The sequence below is a fragment of the Numenius arquata genome, chromosome 6, assembly GCF_964106895.1.
Source record: "Numenius arquata chromosome 6, bNumArq3.hap1.1, whole genome shotgun sequence".
Lineage (NCBI taxonomy): Eukaryota > Metazoa > Chordata > Aves > Charadriiformes > Scolopacidae > Numenius > Numenius arquata.
This window is the reverse complement of record NC_133581.1, coordinates 11,629,339-11,650,742: the sequence shown is the minus strand read 5'-3', so window position 1 is coordinate 11,650,742 and position 21,404 is coordinate 11,629,339. Positions and strand designations below refer to the sequence as shown.

General features: G+C 42.3%; 1 protein-coding gene across 2 annotated transcripts; it reads right to left on the bottom strand.

The window, feature by feature from the left end:
- Positions 1-2,712: 2,712 nt before the first annotated feature.
- On the bottom strand, positions 2,713-19,862 carry DDX24 (DEAD-box helicase 24). 2 transcript variants are annotated; one of them, XM_074149264.1, is made up of 9 exons: positions 19,743-19,862; positions 18,575-19,312; positions 15,161-15,538; positions 13,223-13,376; positions 12,319-12,834; positions 10,094-10,169; positions 9,613-9,801; positions 5,642-5,771; positions 2,713-3,868 (listed from the first exon to the last, which is right to left on the bottom strand). In XM_074149264.1, the coding sequence occupies exons 2-9, from the start codon at positions 19,293-19,295 to the stop codon at positions 3,624-3,626; spliced, it is 2,409 nt and encodes an 802-aa protein (XP_074005365.1). In that variant the 5' UTR covers positions 19,296-19,312; positions 19,743-19,862; the 3' UTR covers positions 2,713-3,623. The 2 variants fall into 2 exon arrangements, with proteins under 2 accessions (XP_074005365.1, XP_074005364.1); XM_074149263.1 differs by having other exon boundaries at positions 2,719-3,864; positions 5,638-5,771; positions 19,743-19,859.
- Between the last annotated feature and the right edge of the window lie 1,542 nt (positions 19,863-21,404).

Here is a 21,404-nt window from a genome sequence, read left to right as displayed (position 1 = left end):
AACACTGAAGCCTTGAAGTACCTGTCACAAAAGGAAGCTGGACTAGGAAATCTCACACAGGCCAGAAAAAGATCTGCCGGAGTATCTGAAGGGAGTGTGGGAGGGATCTATGGAGGGTTACAGAATCAGGACCATTTCCTAAAAGAGAGCCCTTCTGCCTGGTGCCTCCCTTCTCCCCAATCCTATGACCTCTGACAACATCCTACTTTTCTGCAAGGACTACTGAATATTACTCACATATTGTTGCTTGCTACAGGATCAGTCTGTTACCAGTCACTGAACTCGCAGTCTTCTGAGCTCCTTCCTTCACAAAGCCGTCCATCAAACAATCTGGAATGGCTCAGGCACCTAAAATGCACCCTGCTAGCACAGGACAAAGCAGTAACATCCCAGAAAGTACCGTGTTTCTTATGAGATTTGCCTTCTGGTGTCAGGCAGTATGAGGTGAGATCGTCAAAAAGTGTCCTTTCCCTGTCTTCTTTCCCCCTTAGAGACCTGGATACACAGACTGACTGCCGTAAGCGTGCAGTACCCTGGCCATCCCTCACCAAGGTGCGAATTACCTCCCCGGTGCCACATGGCCAGCCGCGTGCCTGGGCTGCTGGCATATGGCAAAGGCAACACTCCAGCTTCTGCTTTGCTAACTTGCTGTTCTATTAACATACAGGGGAGCAGAGAAAGAAAAGGGTAGGGAACTGTCAGGAAACTCTGCTGTCCAATATGTGAGATCCTGTCCAAACTATCTCCTCAGCAGATGTCTTAAACTACAGGGACTCTTCCTTCTCTTGACAGGCGTATGACACACCAGGAACTCTGCGACAAGGATGAGGTCAACTGGCCCCACGCATTCACAAAATAAAAATGAAGGCTCAGAACCTTTCGGGGTTTCAGTTTTCTATTATGTAGTACTGGTTGCTCTGTGCCAGCTTGGCCTCTTCCAACACTCTGCTGAACTCATGCTTTTAAAAATCTATTTGGATGTTGCTGTGACAGCCTAAATAGACTTAATTAATCCTTGAATTAATGGTACTTTAGCAGACATAAACTGCCACAAAACATAAGATTACTTGGTTGAAACCTTAGAGTAACTGCTGTAGCAATAGAGCATTACAGAAACTATTCAGTCCTGCATATTTCATTAAATACTACAATTAAATTGCCCATATGTACTTGATGTAAAACTCTTCATGTCTAATTTGCACCAGTGATACACATGCAAATGATCAGAGCTGGAGAAAATATTCTCCTTTGCCTTCCTTTCTTCCTGCAGTAACCTAGTTCACATTGGAGGAAGGCAGCTGAGTGGTAATATTTTCCAGTTACTGTTTAATAATTCGTTTAAATTAGCTAAAGCAAGTATAAGGTTTTTCCTCTAGGTAGAAGGCTCAGGGTACCCTGCTAAGATAAGGACAAGGCAGAGCAAGAGAGCTTTCAGAGCGCTAGACAAGTATTCTTTTTAAGACACAGAGATATTTTTAGGGTCCAGGCTCAGCTTGAGCTCCTGTGGGGGTGCACCACCAGTACATTAAGAATTAAGAGCTCAAGTTGAGCACATCAGAGGCTGCAGGAGAAAACCAGCAGCAGAGCGTGCCACCAGCAAGCACAAAGGCGAGGAGGAGGGCAGGAGTGTCATGCTCCATCTCGGGGAGACTCAGCAAGACAGTGGGCTGAGGGCTAGACGGAGGGGTGGGAGTGTGAGAACTCGGTTGTTAAACACTGTAAAACAGAAGCGACTGAAAAACTTCACAGCAGCGATGGAGAAGAAATAACAATACATTCAGTCCCCCAGTTCAGTTCTCCTCATGATCACATGGAATTAGAAATTGCCAAAACCGCCCAACCTCATGCAGATTTTCAGACAAGGGAGGAGATGCAGAGCTCGTGTCAGGATCTGGCCTTGATTCTGCTGATGAACTGTAAGCAGAAATATATTACAAGATGCAGAAAATGCCCACCTGGTCTTCAGTCCCTTCAGGGATGCAAAACCAATGCAAATTTCTTTTCCATAATGTAAGAATGTGATTAAAATGGGACAGAAAAGGAATGAGGGCATGCTTGCATTTCTTCAGTTCTTTTTTTTCAGCTCTCCTTACAAGGAACTTTCTTTAAATTCTTATTTTTCAGATGTCACATTAACTCCAAAAATGTGTCATCTTCTTACATGGGTGAGGAAAAAGAACCTTACCATCTCTCCCCCACCAAAACTTACCCCCTCTACTCCAAAGGGCATGAGACAGTGCATTGCAAGAAAACCTTTGTGCATAATTGATAAACTCTGTGTGCTTATGATTAAATTGTCACAGCTCTTCTTCAGTAATGCAAGGAAGCAAGAGAAAAGCCCTCCAGAGATGGAGGAGTAGGGAGGTCTTCAATTATTTACATCGATGAAAGAGTAAAGAGATTGCTGTTCTCGCATAACTGGCAAGTGGTTGGAGGGGGCACTCAACTCCACAGACAAATTTCTTTGACCAGCTGAGTAAACTGATGCCTCCTATCAAGGCAGTGAAACTGGTTCTATACTGTATAGGAGAAAAAAACTCAGCCCGATCTACAGCTGGCAGGTAAAGGTTCCCTGTGCTCCCACCAACACCGATCCCGCTGCTATGTCTTACCTTTTGGGTGCTTTTCCCCTCTCCTTGGCTGCTAAGTGCAAAGGGCATCAGCTATGAGGAATTTGGAAATCTCAAGTGACTGAAAACAGACACAGGCTTTGGGTTTTATAGCAGATATAATTTAACAAAAATTCAAAATATATTCTTCTGACATTTTTTAAAATAGCTTTAAAAATTATTTGCCCAGGTCAGGTTAAAATGATTTAAAAGCATAATTATCAGGAAGCACTCTTCAAAGTGACATTTTGCAACATAATCATCTTTTCCATTAAAGCAAGGGTCATGGTTCTAACGTTTTCAAATACAGACTTAACTCCAAATATTAATTAATAAAACAATGAGTAACAACACTCATTCCTTAAAACTCTACACCTCTCCCAAGGTCAGTCCTGGCCCATTGCCACCTTGACTTTTTTTGCATCTCCTAAAACATGTAACACGGGACTAAGGGAATTAGACCCAGTGGAGAACAGAACAGAGACATATTATCAGAAGAGAAAGAAAATTGGGAGGAATTTCCATAACCAGAATTGTAGACCTGCTGGTAACTCTACCTGTATTTGCTGCCTTTCTCTCTGAACTGGCTGCAGTAAAATTCAAACCTTCTATTACCATCAGCTCAGATTGTACTCAGACTTTATACAGCCTACCTTCCCCTTTCCTGTAAGGACATTAAAAATCAAATCAGGTTTTACCATTAGAGTATGCCCACAGTGAATTTTACCCATCTCACAAAGAGGAGTAATAAACAGAACTATTTAAAAACTAATTAACTTCTATTAATACAGACAGTAAGAAAAAATGAGAAAGAACGTAAGAAAACAAGATCCAAGACAAGATTCAACAGTAAGTAACTGCATGTTAACAGAGTCATTTAAATCAACACTTTGCTTTGTGCTTCCACACAGGCAACATCCTCTGATACTACGTGTCTTCTAGCTGAGTTTCTCCATAAGCACGGACAGCTTTGATAAGGATTGTCCTTGCTTCTGTTGCACTGAGTGATCTTGCTCAGTTATCTAATTTAATTTTATTGATTTTTTTCTTCTTGGCTTGTTGTTTGGATACGGTACCCAGAGCAGATTCTGAAATACCCAGTGATGTCTGAGGCAGAAGTAATTTTCCAGACTGTGTTGGGTACTTGGTTTTCATAAGGACTTTAAACAGTGGCTGGGACAACATATGTTTTAGTTGTTTTTTCATCCCCTTCAGCATCTTTTGCTCCTGGCTTTCTTCTTGCTCACTAGCTTTTCTTCCTTGGGGCAGAAATCAAACATACAGAATGTTACAACAAAAGAACTTGCATTGGCCTCTTTCACCAGGCTTTTGTAGTGCTAGGGGCAGATGCTAATCTCATTTTTCTCTCTCTAACAAGGTCACTCAACTCCCATACACTCTTCCAGTCATCTGTGACACTTTCAGATAACCCAGGCTGTCCACAAGATAACAAGATCAAGAAGAATCCTGACTACTGTGTAACTATACCCCACATATCATTCTGCTCAATCATTCAGTTGGCTCTCAACTCAGAACAGAGTCAGGAAAAAAAGGAAAGGGGGCTCAGAAGATAAGGTATTGACCCAGGGCTTCTAGCTCAGACAGAAGCTGCTTCTGTGTATTTCGTTACTTTATGCATACCTCATTTCAGCACCTGGAAAAAAGGAAGCCCTTTCCTCCTCATACATAAAAAACAATGAGGTGCCCAGATTTAATAATGTAGGAGAAAAAAAGGAATAAAAAAGACTGGAGATAGTTAATATGGTCACAGGCCTGACCAGGAGAAAATAAATGAAATTAAGGTTGCTGTAATGTAAATTGAAAGTACATTACTACATCCTTTGTAACAGTGTAAGAGGCATTTCATTTATGGGAAGAATGACTGAGATTTTAATTGGCCTCCAACAAGCTATGGAAGTTTTGGAGGCTGAATACATTTTAAAGCATGAATCTGGCAAAATTCTGGGTGGCAATTACAAAGTGCTTCACTCAAGAGCCACAACTTACTTGGACTGGATGTGCTGTTTAGAAACTCATTTCAAAGCACAAGCATACTCAGATTATGTCAAAACAAGGCAGCAGAGCGCTAATTATCTGAGAAAGCTCCTGAACAGTTTGGACAGAGACGATTAGTGCTTTCTTGCAAAATGGCTGAGAACAAGCTAGTCCAGCCATGAATAAAGGAAAGAAAAAAAATTAATCTGAACATGCTTCAAAATCAAGGCATCTGCATATTTAGCAGCTAGCAGGATAGAGAGAGCTTAATTTGAAGTGACACAGACAGCATCCCTATTCAGCATGCCTTCAAAGAACTGATAGGAAATCATACCTTCACCTCCTGAAATTTGAACACAATGTGGCATTTTACAGTGCATCTAAGCAGTGCAAAGCTTCATGGCATTGAACTAATAGGCACCTGCAGTTGCAAAGCCCTACACATTCTCTCAGGCACAGCCTGCAGAACATTTAATTTTAAAAATATAAGAAATTATTCACTTCTAACACACCACCAAAAGCCTCTGTAACTTGAATGTAAGTATTGGCCATTTAGCCCACACAACTCAACCTACATAAGGCTCACGTAAGTTTTGGTGTTTGCTAGTGTTTCCTGGGTGTTCCCACACAGAGCTGTCAGGCTCCTGTCCTGCTGCCTGGCTATGTGGGGGTGGGAGAGAGAAGCAGAAGTGGAGTAACAGCTTTTTCTTTGACACAAAGGGGACAAGATTCAAGCAGGAGATACTGGACTGTTGGATTACCCTAAAATGTTTGTCAGAAGCTAAACAGTTCTTGTCCCATGACACGTGGACTTGTCTGTGGCTTGCCAGAATTGCCACACCTCACTCACTCAGCTCCAGCACTACCTGCTGCGCAGTCATCCAGAAAACACCAGCAACACCATGCACTAAGCAATGACACCCCTTCCCCTTCTGCCCTGCAGGTTTTCAGAGCTCCTCTGCCGTGGTGGGGCTTCTTCTGGACACCAGTGCTATGGGACAAACTGAGCATAGCCATAAACAAGTACTTCTACTTGCCCATTAACATGTCATCATCAAGATCCATCTCGAGAGCCTCTGCAGCTTGTTGGAGCCAGGAGTTGTGTTGCTTTGCCCGACTGTTGAAAAATTCTGCCTTCTCAATCTGCCGTGCCAAATTCATCCGCTCCTGCAACAAAAGTACATTTTAGACATTATGATTAGATTTAAGTGTGGGACACCTTGACAGAATCAGTGTTTGAGAGCATGCATTACAATTACTGAGGTGCAAAGACACTTTTGTTTCCTACTGCTGTCCCAGCAGATGCCCCATGTAGTAAAGACATGTCAACATTTGCTAAAGTGTTTTCCATCTTCAGATCCATGGTAGAAGGTGACTTCTGAAACACCTCAAGCTATTAAACATGCCTGAACGTTAACTCCTCATTCTTTAAACAAATCATTACAAACACTTCAGAGACATCAAGGACAAATCACGATTCAGATACCAATCATTTCCAAGTTACATATTTACATAGTACTGCTGGATCTTAAAGTTACTGGCCTCAGCAATAAGGGGCAGCTGCTAGCTTCATCCCACTCTGAAGAAGTAAACTCTTGCAGGCCATATGGAAAGAGCTACTCATGTTTTCAGAAATGCACCTGATCTTCTTTAGGCACAAGACAAAATGTCCTATCCTTTTTCCCAGCTCCACACAGGTGGAACAAAGATGTCCAGCAAAGCAAACCTAACCTGACCTGCAGCCTTCCAGCTGGGCCAAGCTGTCTTAGAAACCTAATTCATTATAGAAAGAAAATCTGCACTGACAGTAAATAATAATCAACCCAGCAGCAAGTTCTGCTGTTTGGAATGTGTCTGTGGTCGCACAAAACAAACCCTGTGCAAGACACCCTGACCATTGCCAAAACCGCCAGGATAATTAAAACACAGAGAGAAAGGAAATTAAACTTGCAGTTGACTAATAAAAAAAGTCAGTCACTTCTCCTCAGATCATTAAAAGAAATTTTAAATAGTTTTTCCATCTTTGCAAAACTTGAGTCTTCTTTTGGTCTCTCCTCTACTTTGGTTCACCAATTCTATTCCTCTTGAGTGTAAAATACCTTCAGACTTTTGCTGAACTTGAATGAAGGCATGCAGAACCAGGAAAGAAGTGTGCCAAAGGGAACCAGCAGCACTATTAGTCCCAACTAAAATGGCTTTGTAATTAAGCCCAGGGCAAAGCGTAAATGAGACCACACCATGTGAAGAGTCTAGGAGGCTGGAGTCCTGGAATTACAACCACAAAGACATCTTTTCTGGGGAGAGGAGCGCTACTATGCATAGGAGAGAAGATCGTGAGATGGTGGCAGGAAAATTTAAGTGTGGAAAAAAATATTTATTTGCCCATTAATTGACAGAGCATGATAAGAGCCAAAATCTACTCATCAAGAAACACAAAGGGACTTCTGAAGAAACACTCTAAAAACAACAGATTTCTTTCAGTAACCAGAAACATTTGGCAGGTGGAGGGGGGTGGGGGAAAACATGGGGAAAAAAAAATATCAAATTCTCTTTGTTATTACCAAGAGGAGAAAAATGAGTCTGTGGACACATTTCTTTCTCTTTCAGAAAACTGCATCTCCTGAAAGATTCATGTTAAATACCCCATTTCATAGAATCATAAAATACTTTGGGTTGGAAAGGACATTTAAAGATCACCTAATCCAAACTCCCCTGCAACGAGCAGGGACATCTTCAACTAGATCAGGTTGCTCAGAGCCCTGTCCAACCTGACCTGGAATGTTTTCAGGGATGGGGCATCTACCACCTCTCTGGGCAACCTGGGCCAGTGTTTCACCACCCTTAGTGCCAAAAACTTCTTCCTAATACCTATAACTAAATCTACCCTCTTTAGTTCAAAGCCACTACCCCTTGTCATATCAGAACAGGCCCTGCTAAAAAGGTTGTCCCCATCTTTCTTATAAGTACCCTTTAAGTACTGAAAGGCTGCAATATGGTCTTCCCAGAGCCTTTTCTTCTCCAGGCTGAATAACCCTAACTCTCTCAGCCTGTCTTCATAGCAGAGGTGCTCCAGCCCTCTGATCATTTTTGTGGCCTCCTCTGGACCCGTTCCAACTGGTCCATGTCTTTCCTGTGCTGAGGGCTTCAGAGCTGGACACAGTACTCCAGGTGGGGTCACATGAGACAGGAGAAGAGGGGCAGAATCACCTCCCTTGACCGACTGGCCACACTTCTCTTGACGCAGCCCATGATATGGTTGGCCTTCTGGGCTGGGAGTGCACATTGTTGGCTCTTGTCCTTCTCAGCAGGGCTACTCTCAATCCCTTCATCCCCCAGCCTGTATTGATACCAGATGTTGTCCTGAGTCAGGTGCAGAACCCTGTATTTGGCCTTGTTGTACCTTATGAGCTTCACATGGGCCCACTTCTCAAGCCTGCCCAGGTCCCTCTGGATGGCATCCTGTCTCTCAGGTGCATCAACCACACGCTCAGCTTGGTGTCATCTGCAAACTTGCTAAGGGTGCCCTTGATCCCACTATGTCATTGATCCAGATATCAAACAGTCCTGGTCCCAACAGAGACCCCTGAGGGACACCACTTGTCACTGATCTCCATGTGGACATTGAGCTGTTGACCGCTACCCTCTGAATGCAACCATTCAACCAATTCCTTATCTGCTGAACAGTCCAGCCATCAAATCCATATTTCTCCAATTTAAAGAGAAGGATGTTGTGGAGGACCATGTCAAAGGCCTTACAGAAGTCCTGACAGATGACATCTGTAGCTCTTGCTTTGTCCACTGATGTACCCAGTCCATCATAGAGGGCCACAAGGTTGGTCAGGCAGAAAGCCATGCTGGCTGTGTCAAATCACCTCCCTGTACTCCATGTGTACTTCACAGGCACAGAGGTGAAGCTGACAGGTTGGTAGTTCCCAGGGTCCTCCTTTCGACCCTTTTTAAAAATGGGTGCAATGTTTCCCTTTTTCCAGTTACTGGGAACTTCACCTGACCACCATGATTTTTCAAATATCAAGGAGAGTGGCTTGGCAACTACATCAGCCAATTCCCTCAGGACTCTGGGACACATCTTGTCAGGTCCCATAGACTTCAGGTTCCTCAAGTGGTCACAAACTTTATCTTCTCTTACAGTGGGAGGGACTTTTCTCCCCCAGTCCCTGCCTGGCGGTCCATCCACTTGAGAGGTGTGGGGAGGGAGGTTGCCATTTGCAGTAAGTCTGGGCTTTGAAACTTGCTGACATTATTCACAAGGTAAGGATACCGCTGTTGCCACTGGGGTGGACACCGGGCTCAGTCCAAGCCAACTGTATAAGCATGAACCAGAATACTATAAGGAAGATACCTGTTTCGCTATCTGTCTGCTTGCATTTTAATCCTGCTCTCGGTGACTGTGCATTATTCAGACACTCCAACGCCATCTGGATTTCTTTCAAATGCAGTATTTAAATATGTCCCATTTGTACACGGCTGATGTCACCCAAACTGCTAAGAGAATGCTGAGACATGAAATGGCCTCTTATTTGAGAACCAGAAAATCTGTGGTGACTAGATGCTTTCAGACAACTCAGACAACTGAGAAGAGGCAGGTGAAGATCACTGAAGATCCCTGAATCTGATACTGTTCTCTAGTCTGCTCGTAACACAAGAGGCTTTAAGCAATATACTTAATAGAGCCATCCCAGCTCCCCAGCCACAAAACATACTCCCTTCCCTGTACTGTTTTGGGGAATCTAGTCATGAGAAGCTCTACATAACAATGTGCAAGAAACATGTAAGTGATGTTTATGTTTGAACACCTTTCTTGGGCCAGTTATTGAGGAGAAATCACAAATATTGCTTAAAAAAAGATAGAGTGTGATTAACCTCATTTTCAAATCCAGGTCCTGAAGAGTAAGTTTCATCTGAAATGTGGAAACAACATGATGTGTAATGCAGTAATATAAGTAAGCAAGCAACTACTCAGACTGAAAAGAGATTGTTGTTTCTTTACCTTGATAGAAATCATGCACTTGGAATCCACTGGGAAAAACGGCAGCTCTTCACTCTTCTCTAATGTTTTATAAATTTTCCTAAAATTGATCAAGTCATCAGGGCCGATCAGCAACAGGCTAAGGCCTTCATTGGCAGCTCGGGCTGTTCTGCCGCTTCTGTGTACGTACAACTCAGAAGTACGAGGGACCTGCATTATATTCAGAAAAAACATGAAGCTGGCCATGGAAAGGAAGGAGAATCGTATCTTTTATGTCATTTCTCATATATAATCACACATTCATGAACAGTCACTGCAGCAATGAGACCCTTAAGTGCAAAGCACTACAGGACAGTTAAATTAATAGGGATTAGATCCCTATACTTGGGACTATACTATACACAAGACTGAGAATCACAGCTTTATAGTGTTCAGGGTTTGGATCAGCAAAAGCTTATTTCAAAACCAAGACAGGAAAGTAGAAACATTAAAAATATTTAACCTGGTAGTGGATGACATGCTGCACGTTGGGAATATCAAGACCACGAGCCGCAACATCTGTTGTCAGGAGGACACAGCTGAGGAAGTGATAATGTGATTTAATGAACATAAAATTGAAGAGTAAACCATCTGCCAAAGAACATCACATACAGAGACCTAGAATTCTACCACAGGAATTTAAGGAACAGATTTGTACTATATCATGTGCTGGAAATATGCTATTTGTTTACCCTTACAGAAAACGATGCTCAATATTACATCAGAGGCAGTCTTGAAATAGCAATTCTTAAAGTAAAAAAAATGCAAATGTTACCTTCAGCAGGTATATTCTGTTTCCAATATAGAAATTCACTATCTTGCTAGATTCTATTTTCCTATGCTTTTATTCTCTCTCAATGCTCAGGAATGCTAGTGCAAATTGCTATTCAATGACCTAATCCAACCACTTGGCAGGAGGGTACGCTCCCCTTCATTACATTTTTCAGTGCTCTGCCCAGGCTGGGTTTAAAAATAATAGTTAGCTTGATATGACCATACCATTAACACCACAGTTGATCTTTTGGCAGGACAGACAGGTTATTACAAGTTTCATCAGTTGAGAAAAATCACGTTATTAACATAGATTTAATTAACAGCTTTTTGGGGCTGAAATACCTTCTACCAACTTGCACTCAAATAAGTTCTCTCAATAAATTAAAAGCTAGAAATATAAAGGGGAGGGATTCTATTCTGACAATTAGCATTTCTCCTTACCCCCAGAAAGGAAGAGCTATTAAAAAAAATTCTTTTATATAAACAGTCTACTACAGAGACAAAAATCTCCCTACGGTATGGAACAATTAATTTTAAAAAAAATCTCCCAGCAACTGAAACAAGTTACTTGTAGGTAACAGGAATCTGTTAAAATTTTATGACATCTGACTGCATATCCTATTGCTACAAGGTTCAAAGCAGACATAAGCAGAGAAAATTCCATGGCTTGCCATCTGCAGGAGGTCACGATAGATGGTCTCATAGATTTCTACTTGCCTTGAAAATCTGCAGTCCCTGAAAATGTCCTGCCTGGCCCAGGTCAATGCTATTGATACTACATTTTGCCATGGTTTGCTGCAGATCTACTGTGGAAATTCAACCTCTGTTCTCCCTGCCTAAGTCTATTACCAAGGTACAAATTCCCATGCAGTCAGACAGCACACAGCATTTCACAGCAGACTAAACTGTGAGGCTTCTGGATTACAGAAGTATCGAGACCACTAACCTCCTCCCCAAAGGCCATCCCAAAGCCAGCAGGAACAATAATTCTTAAAATGGCAGGGCAGGCCTGCCTGGGTAAACCTGGCTGCCCACCGCTGCTGAAAGGCACAACTACCCCTTCTCTTGCATTCCATTCTTCCTTAACCCTCAGGAAGCTAATTCACCTAAATAAACCCACAAAAACCTAACCCAGCTAAAAGTGGTTAGTTTTCAGGTGGCTTAGTGAGATGAAACAACTTACAGAAGCATTAAATGAGCTGCAGAACCAGGGCACAGGGGCAGAGAGGTGTGCAGGGTGGTTATAAAAGCATATGGCTGAAAACAGGGCAAGTGACAGCTCCTTCAGCAGCAATGAGCTGCCAGACAACAGCATAATTCAGGCTCCAAGTGACACGAGGAGGTCTCTAGACCAACCTCCTCCTCAAAGCAGAATGAACTAGAAGGTTGGACCAGGTTGCTCAGGGCTTTATCCAACTGAACCTTGAAAACCTCCAAGAACAAGCAGCCTGTTCCAATGCCTGTCATCATTGAGAAAAAGCTCTTTCTTACATCCAGCCTGAACCTCTTGTTTCAACTTTCACCCCTTAACACTCATTCTCCTACCATGCATCACTGTGAAAAGCCTGGCTCCATCTTCTTGATAACCTTCTTTTAAGATATCAGATGCCTGCCAGTAGGACCCCACAAAGTCTTGTTCCCAAGTGATACCAATCCCAGTGTCCTCATCCTTGCAGAGCAAGTGCTTCTTGACCATCTTGGTGGCATTCCACTGACCTCGCTCCAGTTCATCACCTCAAACATACTGTGAAACCTCAACCTTAATCATTAATAACCTGGGCTCATAAACAGAGGACTCGCATCCCCAGCTAACTCCCCCAACCTGCTCCTACTCTAACAGAGCTGTTTCCTCTCCCCACTATATTATACATGATTTCTTTTTTGTTCTACTAGGGAGCAAAAAAGTCAACTCACCTCTCTCGCTCAGCAAACCTTTCCAGGTTTTTCAGCCTTTGCTTTTGGTGCATGTTGGCATGCAAAGGAAGAGGATCGCAATTTAAGATTGCGAGGAGAGAACTGAGGCGTTTTACACAGTCTATGCTGTTTGCAAAGACCATGGTTCTCCCTGGATACTGCAGAAGAAAGTAATAGAGATAATAGTCCTTCTCGTTTGTATTACAGTGGATCCTGGTTTCTGTCAGAGTCTCAACAGTGGCCTCTTTCCTTGTTAAGTCTATCACTTTGGGTTTGCCCTTTATTCCTACTTTTTCCATTAACAATTCTAGTTTGGTCTTCTTGTCCATCTTTTTAGCATTCTTTTTCTGTAAAACTCTTGTGGGAGTCTGATGAACTAAAGTCAAAGTGGCAGAAAAAACAAAAGTCTGTCGTTGAGGGTTATACTGTGAATCATTTAAGATTTCCAGCAACTGAGACAGCTCTAAGAAGTGACCTTTCTCAACCATTCGATCTGCTTCATCAATCACAAGGCACCTGTCAAATAGAAAACAAACAGTAAAAATACACTTGTGCAGAGAAATAAAAATCTGATACACTTCAAAAGAACTTTTCCTGCTAAACATGTAAGGGAAGTTCTGCACGTAAACCCCAAAGGAACACCAGATATGCTGGGGTAGCTACAGTCGCCTTCCACATATCTTTTTCAAAAATCAGGTTCTGAAGGAAAAATCGGGGTTTTGCTACTTGCTTTATGTGACGTTTCCTTCCATCAATATAACCACTATGCATTTCAATAAAAAACTCTTGGCAAAGAAATAAGTGATGTGACATTGTCTAAATTATTTAATCAGTTAGTAAAAAGAATCAGGATGCAGCGATGCCCAGTTCAGCATCAAGCAGCTGGTCTGAAAGACGTCTTTACCTGAGCTGTCGAAGATTCGAAAGATGTGGGTGTCTCTCTTTAACTAACTCCCACAGACGGCCTGGGGTTGCAATTACAATTTCTGGCTTTCGATTCAGTACACGTTCTTGCTTCTGTGCAGCCATGCCTCCAACTAGAATTGCAGTCTTAATGCCTAGAACATATAAATAACAGTTTTTATCTCACTAATTTATCAGCAAATGTCTTTACATATATTGACTCAAATACGTATTTTAAAAAAATCTATACCGCAACTTTCAGCAAACATTTTGGCCAGGAAACTTCAGGAGTTTTATATAACACTGAACATGCAGCAATGCCCTCAATTTTAAAGAAAAATCTTCATTATAGTTAGACGGCAAAAATAGTCTTTTAGTGCACCTGTCTTTCAACTGCAGGAAGAATCTTGCATGTCCTCCATAGCTGTTAGCTTTGTTTACCCATACTTCAGAATCTCATGTTTTGTCAATTTTATCTGCACGAACAATCATGTTCCTGTTATGAATAAACAGCAGGCCCCTCCAGGAATAAGACTGAGAAATGCTTATCTTGCTAATAACTGCTCATTTACTATGGAATAATCCTAACAAGAATGCTCCTTCACAATTAATGATTCCCTGGACTGCACAGTAGCACAGAGACTCTAAGTTAGTTTTAAGCAATTTGCTCAGGCACTAAAAGGAGTTTATCTTTGGAAGCACAGACTTCATACGTGGCTTCTTTCACCCTACTTCTTCAAAGAATACACTGACCCATGACAAACTCAATGCTACGGTGCAACTTACTCCAGTATCCAAGCTACCAGAGATCTCTCTTCTCTACTATTTGTGGAACCCCATGTTTCCAGGTGGGGATATTTTTTTCAAAGTGAGTTTGAGATAATAAAGAAAGCCCACATCAAAACGTATTTTCTCTCCTGCTGCAGCAACTATACATCACTTGGGCAGCAGATTTTTTACAAAAACGAACAGCACTGCTCCTATCAGAACTGTACTGACACACATGGTTTAGTGATGGTTTTTGTCGGTGTTCGGTTGATGATCTTAAAGGTCTCTTCCAACAATTCTATGATTATTTCAGGCTAGGAGTTAAAATTAGCCATGTAATAACCTGTAGACTGATGAGCACAGCAGGCCATATAGACACCAAAGGAAGATGTGCTTAAAAGCCGTTCACTGCACTATTTATCCTCTTCAATAAATAAACAATTACTACTATTGGAGAAGGGGGGAGTTGTTTCCCAATTCTCTCCATCTTCAATAGTTTCCCATTCTCACTCATTCACTTAACAGATGTGCTGACCACTGGTTTGGAAGAGAAAGAAACAAGACTGAATTGCTTTCCTCAGGCATGTTACCCAGCAATATGCTGTGGCCTGGCTACCAGGAGGTAAGTCAGATATCCAGCAATGCTTTCTACCCATAAAATTTACGGCCATTATTTCTTTTTTTGATAGGAAGACCAAAATGATATATATAGATAAAACTACATCTATCTATTATCTATATAGATTGATATACCTGTCAAAAAAGGAATTTATGATATACATATATATTTTAAAAATGCACATATATATATAAAATGAAATGATTTTTTTTATATATAACCTGTATTATCCAAAACCAGGACAAAGTTAGCTGTGGCTGGGTATCTGTGTACTGATTCTGTGTTGCTAAAGCCCAAGTCAAGAGCTATTTGAAGGAAGAAACAATTTAAATCAAAATATGCTACATTAACTGTTTGCTTCTACATGCATTTCATTGAAGAATCTTCATACATTTTTCAAATATTAGTGACTTTGAACCCTAACCCTTTGAAAGCCACCCCAATTTTATGATGCAGAAGAAACTGCGGCACACTTTCTGGCCAATGTCAATTCACACACCAATGCCAAGATCCAAACCCAAACTGGGAGCATGGCCCGTGGGGTCTACGTACCTGTAAACCTTGCAACTGCATCAATGTGGTGCTTTACTTGTACAGCTAATTCTCTTGTGGGAGTAAGGACCAGTCCTAAAAGAGGTCTCTTTTTATGGGAGCCAAGAGTATATGTCTCGTCACCAGAATCAAATTCAAAGTTTTCCAGCACCTTCACGCAGCCTGTTGAGAAAGATGCATCATCTTCATCTCCACTATCTTCAACCTGCTGATGGGTTAGTTTTTCTGCTTCATCCTCATTTTCCCATTTTGTTTCATCATGATGCTGATGGGACTCTTTAGAAACACTGTCATTTCTGGTTGTCGAGCTATTTGATTTTTGCCACTGCAGCACAGAGTGAATCATTGGAATTGCGAATGCAAGCGTTTTGCCGCTTCCTAAAAAACAAACAAGAATAATAATACACACTGACAAGTCATTTATTTGCAAAGATGAGAAAAGCAACAGCCAATTGCACACTGTTCTTAAAACATACAGTTGCAACAGACACAAACTTTTGATCTTTAGAAGACCAAAAACTTGCAGCAATAGCAACTTTTCTCTTGTTCCCTTTACACATATGCTTGAGGTCGCCAATAGCGTACCTCTTGGGGAACAGGTATTTTTCCAACCTCTAGCAGGTCAGGCAGATTCATTTGTTCTGAAAGTGGTTTTTAAAAGCTGCAGTTGCAGCCAAGATATTTTTAAAGAACTGTATGCCCGTAAGGAGAATACTATGCCCTAATTGACAGTTCTGATCAATGTTCTCCAAATAAAGGATTAGCAAATGAGGCCAAGGACAAACTGGAACGTACTTGAAGGATTCACTTCCATCTTCAGTTTACAGTACTGTGTTTATGACTTTCTAAGAAACTGTATTGTGACATACTCCACCATCTCACATTTTTATAATCAAAACACATAAATCCGATTTAAAACAAATAATCAACTTCAGAGAGAAAAGGGCTGTCAAATACAAAAATGCTCCCCTAACTTTAATTTCAGGGGTTGACTGTACCAAACTGCAAGTCACATCCCTGCCACATATTCCCGTCTGAACGATCTGTCACTACTAAGACGTTAGGAGAACCCAGTTAAGGTTCTCATAAATATCAGTTCATTGATCACAAAAGCAGCATCCAGAGCACAGGATACTATTGCACCATTCCGGTTGTTACAGGAATGTTCCCAGGCTACCACTGGAAAGCAGCCCTCTGGAAATCCCGTCTCAATTCCTTGAGCACCTTTTGTCCGCATCACAAATCCATAATAATTTGCCAAATTCAGCAATACAGAATTTTGCCTATTTAGAGGAGAACCTTAGTATTAGTTAATAATCGGTTAAGCCCAGTATCATTATCCATACTGCTGCAAAGACTCCTCGCATTCAGACCTTTCTGAATGTCTGGGAGGTCTTTTCTGACTTCTGCACTTGAAGCAGAAAATGTTTAAAATCTGCATTTGCAGAGCACTTATGCAATAAGATTCTGCATTACCAGAACATCTGTTTTTAAGGTGAAGAACACTGCTGATCTTGAAGTAAACGTAATTCAATTTGACTGGTGCAAATCTCACTACTGCACCCAGATAGATTATGGTTGTGATAATCAGGACTATTCGGCTGGCACTAGATTCACCCACAAATTAAATTATCACCTCACAAGGCATGTTATCTTCACAACATACACATCACATACCATAGCCAGGCCTGCAAAACCAGGAGAAAAGTTTATCTTGGTATCTCTAGACACTACAGCTCAAGCTAATTCATGCTCTTTTAAATGGTTTTAGATTATAAGATTTTACAGAGATAAAATTTAGTTCCTTAAGCCAAAACTTCACTAATTCTACATTGTTAATGAATGGAACTGGTTAGATCCACTCCAAAACCAGCAAGCCTTGACATGCTCTGCATCTGATCTCCACAGGGGCCTAATGCCATATAAAAATCTTGCCGTTCTCCCCTATGTTGCTACCAAAAATGGAAGTTTAATGGTTGTTTCACCCGCCACCTTCCTCCCTCAGGCTCAATCCTAAGGTAAGCTGTAGGATGTAGAAAAAAGAACTGGAGAGTTTCAGCCTCTCCCAGCTGCAGAACTTCATAACAGACAATTGTTCACATCCTCTCTCAAGTTTCTACAGAAACACCATTTACGCACTAGGCTCTCTGGAGAGAACCTTTTCATGAAAGAATAAATGAGCAAAACACAGTCTTACTACCTCATGTTTGTGCAAAAAAATTAGACAGCAACAACACAACCTGCCACCAAACGCGCTTTCCATTCTGCAGCTAGAGAGGGATTTGCTTTCCACCACTGCGAAAATGGCACTTCTTTTGCAGCACAAATATGCCATTTAAATTTTCAGTTCCATTTTCAGAAACACTCCCTGTGGGGCTTTCTAATCTTATTAAAGTTAATAGCACCAGCCTAGCTTCTAATTAAAATAAAAATGCAAATGACTGCATATCTTATTAGTTACTATACCATCATGTTCCAGAGCAGTAAATGGCTTTACAAGAAAAGCAGTGAGATAAGGCAACTGGAACAGATGAAAAGAACGCAAAGCCTTTAAACCGAAGCAGCTTCCAATTGTGCTTTCTATTTTTAGTTTTTATGGGGAAAAAAATGTTGCACTGCTAAATAAGACAAAACTTCAAATGAAGCTGAGCAGCAAAAAAAGTTAGAGGGAAACTAATGCTCTGAGACTTCACAGCTATTGTTTAAGTAAAAAAAGAAGCTGTAACAAATTTCACAAAAGCTAGCAACGCTCAAAGGCATGAGCTGATCACAAGCTGAACAAGAGACAATACCTCTCCTGTTAATGGATCAATGTAATACTTCAAGCACAAGCAGAAAGAAGGGCTGGTGACAATGTACAGGCCAAGCCCAGAGACAGGGCACAGAGTGAGCCTTTTTTGCTAGGATTAAGGCCTAGGCCATATTCACAACGCCTAACACTGCGCCTAGTATTTATTTACCGCTCTAAGCCAGTACTGAATCATCTTCAGAGGAAGCTAGCTTTCTGCTTTGCCTTGGCACCGGGACACCCACAGAAGTTAGGCTGTTGGAACATGACTCTGTTTGTTTCAGTAATTCTGCCCTTTGCAGTGTATTGCCTCACAGTTCCCAAAATAGGACACAATTTGAAAAACAGCAGAAATAAAAAGACTTCTCTCAAAAGCATAATAACTCATTGAGACTTCAAAGCTTTGCACACTGTATTTTGTAAAGATGGAACATCCTGTGTTTGTAAGATACGAAGTCTTAATACTTCGCAATGAAACATTACCAATATATTGGATATGGAGAAGCTACAAGCTTTTACATATAAATGCTTCTTCTGCTACATATAAAAACTCATAACAATAAGCTGCATTTAAAGATGGGAGAAGGGAAGCTCCCAGCATATACACCAGTTTAACAGATTTGTACCTGTTTCTGCAGCACCAAGAACATCCATACCATCCCGGATGGCAGAAGGCAAGGCTAAGGCTTGGATAGGAGTTGGAGCACTAAACCCCAGGTGGCTCAAGGCCCGCAACACTGGCTCAGGTACAAACAGGTCTTTCCATGCAGACACATCAGCTTTGCGATCAGTTGACACAGATAAAACTTCTGTTGTCCAGTTTTTAACTTTTTTGGAAGTAGTTACTGATGGAAGAGCTTCTTGAGCTTGAGAAGCTTTATTTTTAGGTACCTTCTTTTTCTTTGGAGCATCTTTTTTGCTTGAAGTGCTCTCAGGCACGTGTCCATGGTCCTCACAATTTGCCACTTTGATTATTTCATTATACTTTGCCTCTTTAGCAACTGGCACATCATTTTCTGCTGTGTTAGGATCACCACTTTTATCTGGTTTGCTTCTCAAATCTTTGTTTTTCTTTTTCTTTTTGGGAGGGACAACAGGTTCTTCCTCCTTCTCATTGCCTTCTTCTGAAACACTCTCAGCCTTTCTCTTCTCTTTTACTTTGCCCACTTTGGAAGAACTCACTAATTTGTACTCTGTAAGTTCCTCCAAGCATACTATATCTCCAAAGTCCTCATCAGCAAATAGATTGGGGTCGATTGGCACATTTTTCCATTTTCCTATTACTTCAATGCCTTTCTGCTTTAATTTAAAGGAAGATTTAAATCTCCTTCCTTTTTTGGTCTTCATTTTTACCTAAAAAGAAACTGGGAGAGGGGGTGGGGTATGTAAAAAAGCAGGGCGTCAGATCAAAAGAGCAAGGATTACATTGATTCTATTCAAACACACGGGAACGCAGAGAACAATTCTCTTCGTTTAGCGGGAAATAATATGAATGGCTTTAGATATAAGTACAGCAGGCCAGGCCTACACCCGCACTCCAGGAACAGCTCCGAAGATAAAACTAAATTGGCCGGAATAAGCTCCCGAAGGCCGCGAAGCGCTCCCGCCCCTGCCTACCCGGGAACCACCCGCCAAAGGCCCGGTAGGGTACGGCCAGACCCGGTGTGATGTGGTGTGGTGTGGCATGACCCGGCCCGGTCTCCGCCGCCACACACGGAATCCGTGGGAGGCCCGAGGGGCCCCCACCGACCTGCAGCCCCGGGGAGAGGGAGCTTCCCCCCGCCCCCCGCTTACCACACTCTGGAGCCTCGGGATAGGGAAGGACAGTGGAGCTCTAACCAGTCCGACCCGACCACCGCTAACACCGTCGCCCGCCTCGTGTGCTGGGCGCCGCCATTGTCGCGTGACGTCACTGCGCGGCGCCGGCGAGCGCTTCCCCGGGGCGGAGTGCGCATGCGCGCTGCGGAGGGTGCCTCGGTGCGGGTGGCCGCCCGGCACGTCCCAGCGGTTCCGATCCGCCTTCCCTGCGGCTGGCCTTGCGGGGAGGTCTCTGGGGTGTCTTTTGTTCGCGGGCGGCGGCCCTGCGGAGCGGAGGGCTCGAGCGCCTGTGGTAACGGCCAGGTTTCCGGGCCTCGGCTGTGAGGGGAGGGGCGGGGCCGGGCCCGAGCCCGCGGCGCCCTGGCAGCCCGGTGGGTCGGCTTATCCCTCACCGGAGCGGCTGGCTGGGGTCGTGGGGGGAGTGTTGGTGCTGTGTAGCCGACGGCGTCTGGTGTTTCCCCCAGAGGTAAAACGTGTGGTGGTCAGGGGTGAGGGCTGCTCTCAGCAAGACCTTCATTCAGGTGCTCTAACATGGCCCCCAAGGGTGCTCTAGACTCCCTCTAGAGTATGATGAGCTTAGGGAGACAAGCTCTCTAAGCAACTAACGTGAAGGAATGAGGATACTTCCTTTTTCCAGTTTTTGGGTTACTGGAGAGTAGCATCTGTTTGCAAGTGTTGCTCTCAACTTAACTTGTTACTGCAGCCTACCTTTTAAACAAAGCAAACAGCAGGCTAGTTGTGGCTTGCCGTCCCCCTTGGACTGACAATGCTGATGGTGGCAGCTACTTCACCAGCGTGGAGGAGGACATACCTTCTTTATAATCAGGCTCTGCCTTTATCTTTCACAAGTACATTAGTAGCTATGGTGCTGTTTGCATAAATAATGCTAAAGTGTAGATTAGACATACTGCTGCAGCCATGACAGGGAATAGAAAAATTTGTTTACTTTCCTGCAACTGAATTTTTTTTTCAAAATATCAGCATCTCTATAGATCGTTTATGTATTATTTAGTGCATAATAGGTCTCATTCAAGAAAAAATGCTTAAAGGGCCTCTTAAATTTCAATTCTAAAATTAGCGGCTAAGGTTGAATGTCATCAGCATTGCTCATTCAATAAAAAACTTGTTATTCATGCTTGCTTATGTGTTAATGTGCTCTTTGTTATTCCCTGTTTAGAAGAGTATTGTGGGTAAAGTAACACAATTTGGAGAAAAGTTGCAAATAACTATAGAAGCAAGCATACCACTGAGGTCACAGCATGAGGTTTTTTCCTCCTATGTGATCACGTGCTCTTTGCAGCTCGATCTTGGTGTAGGAAGAAGACGTCATAAATTATATACTATGATAATGGAAGATTTTTATTTCTGCTAAAAGATTGGCAGATGCTCTGAACAGCTTCTTTTGCTATGAGACATGGGAAAGATGAAAAAAAAGGAGGTTTCTCGGTGATAGAGACTAGGACTGTAAATTAAGTTGCAATTACAACAATAATTATTTCTTCTTTGTGGTATCTGCACGTGCTTCTTGGTTCTGTGAGAAGATGGGAAAATGGAGGGTTGCTTTAGGGTTTGTTTGGGTTTTTTAATGTGCTAAGGCCAAAGGCAGAAATAAGCATATTAAACATATTTGAGGACAGT

What these genes read in the sequence shown, in the direction of transcription:
- DDX24 (XM_074149264.1), bottom strand. Translation starts at nt 19,295, where the DNA reads ATGAAGACCAAAAAAGGAAGGAGATTTAAATCTTCCTTTAAATTAAAG. An exon ending in TCGAATCTTCGACAGCTCAG is followed by an intron (nt 12,835 to 13,222) that starts GTAAAGACGTCT and finishes TCTATTTGACAG; the next exon opens with GTGCCTTGTGATTGATGAAG. An exon ending in AGCATGTCATCCACTACCAG is followed by an intron (nt 9,802 to 10,093) that starts GTTAAATATTTT and finishes AATATAATGCAG; the next exon opens with GTCCCTCGTACTTCTGAGTT.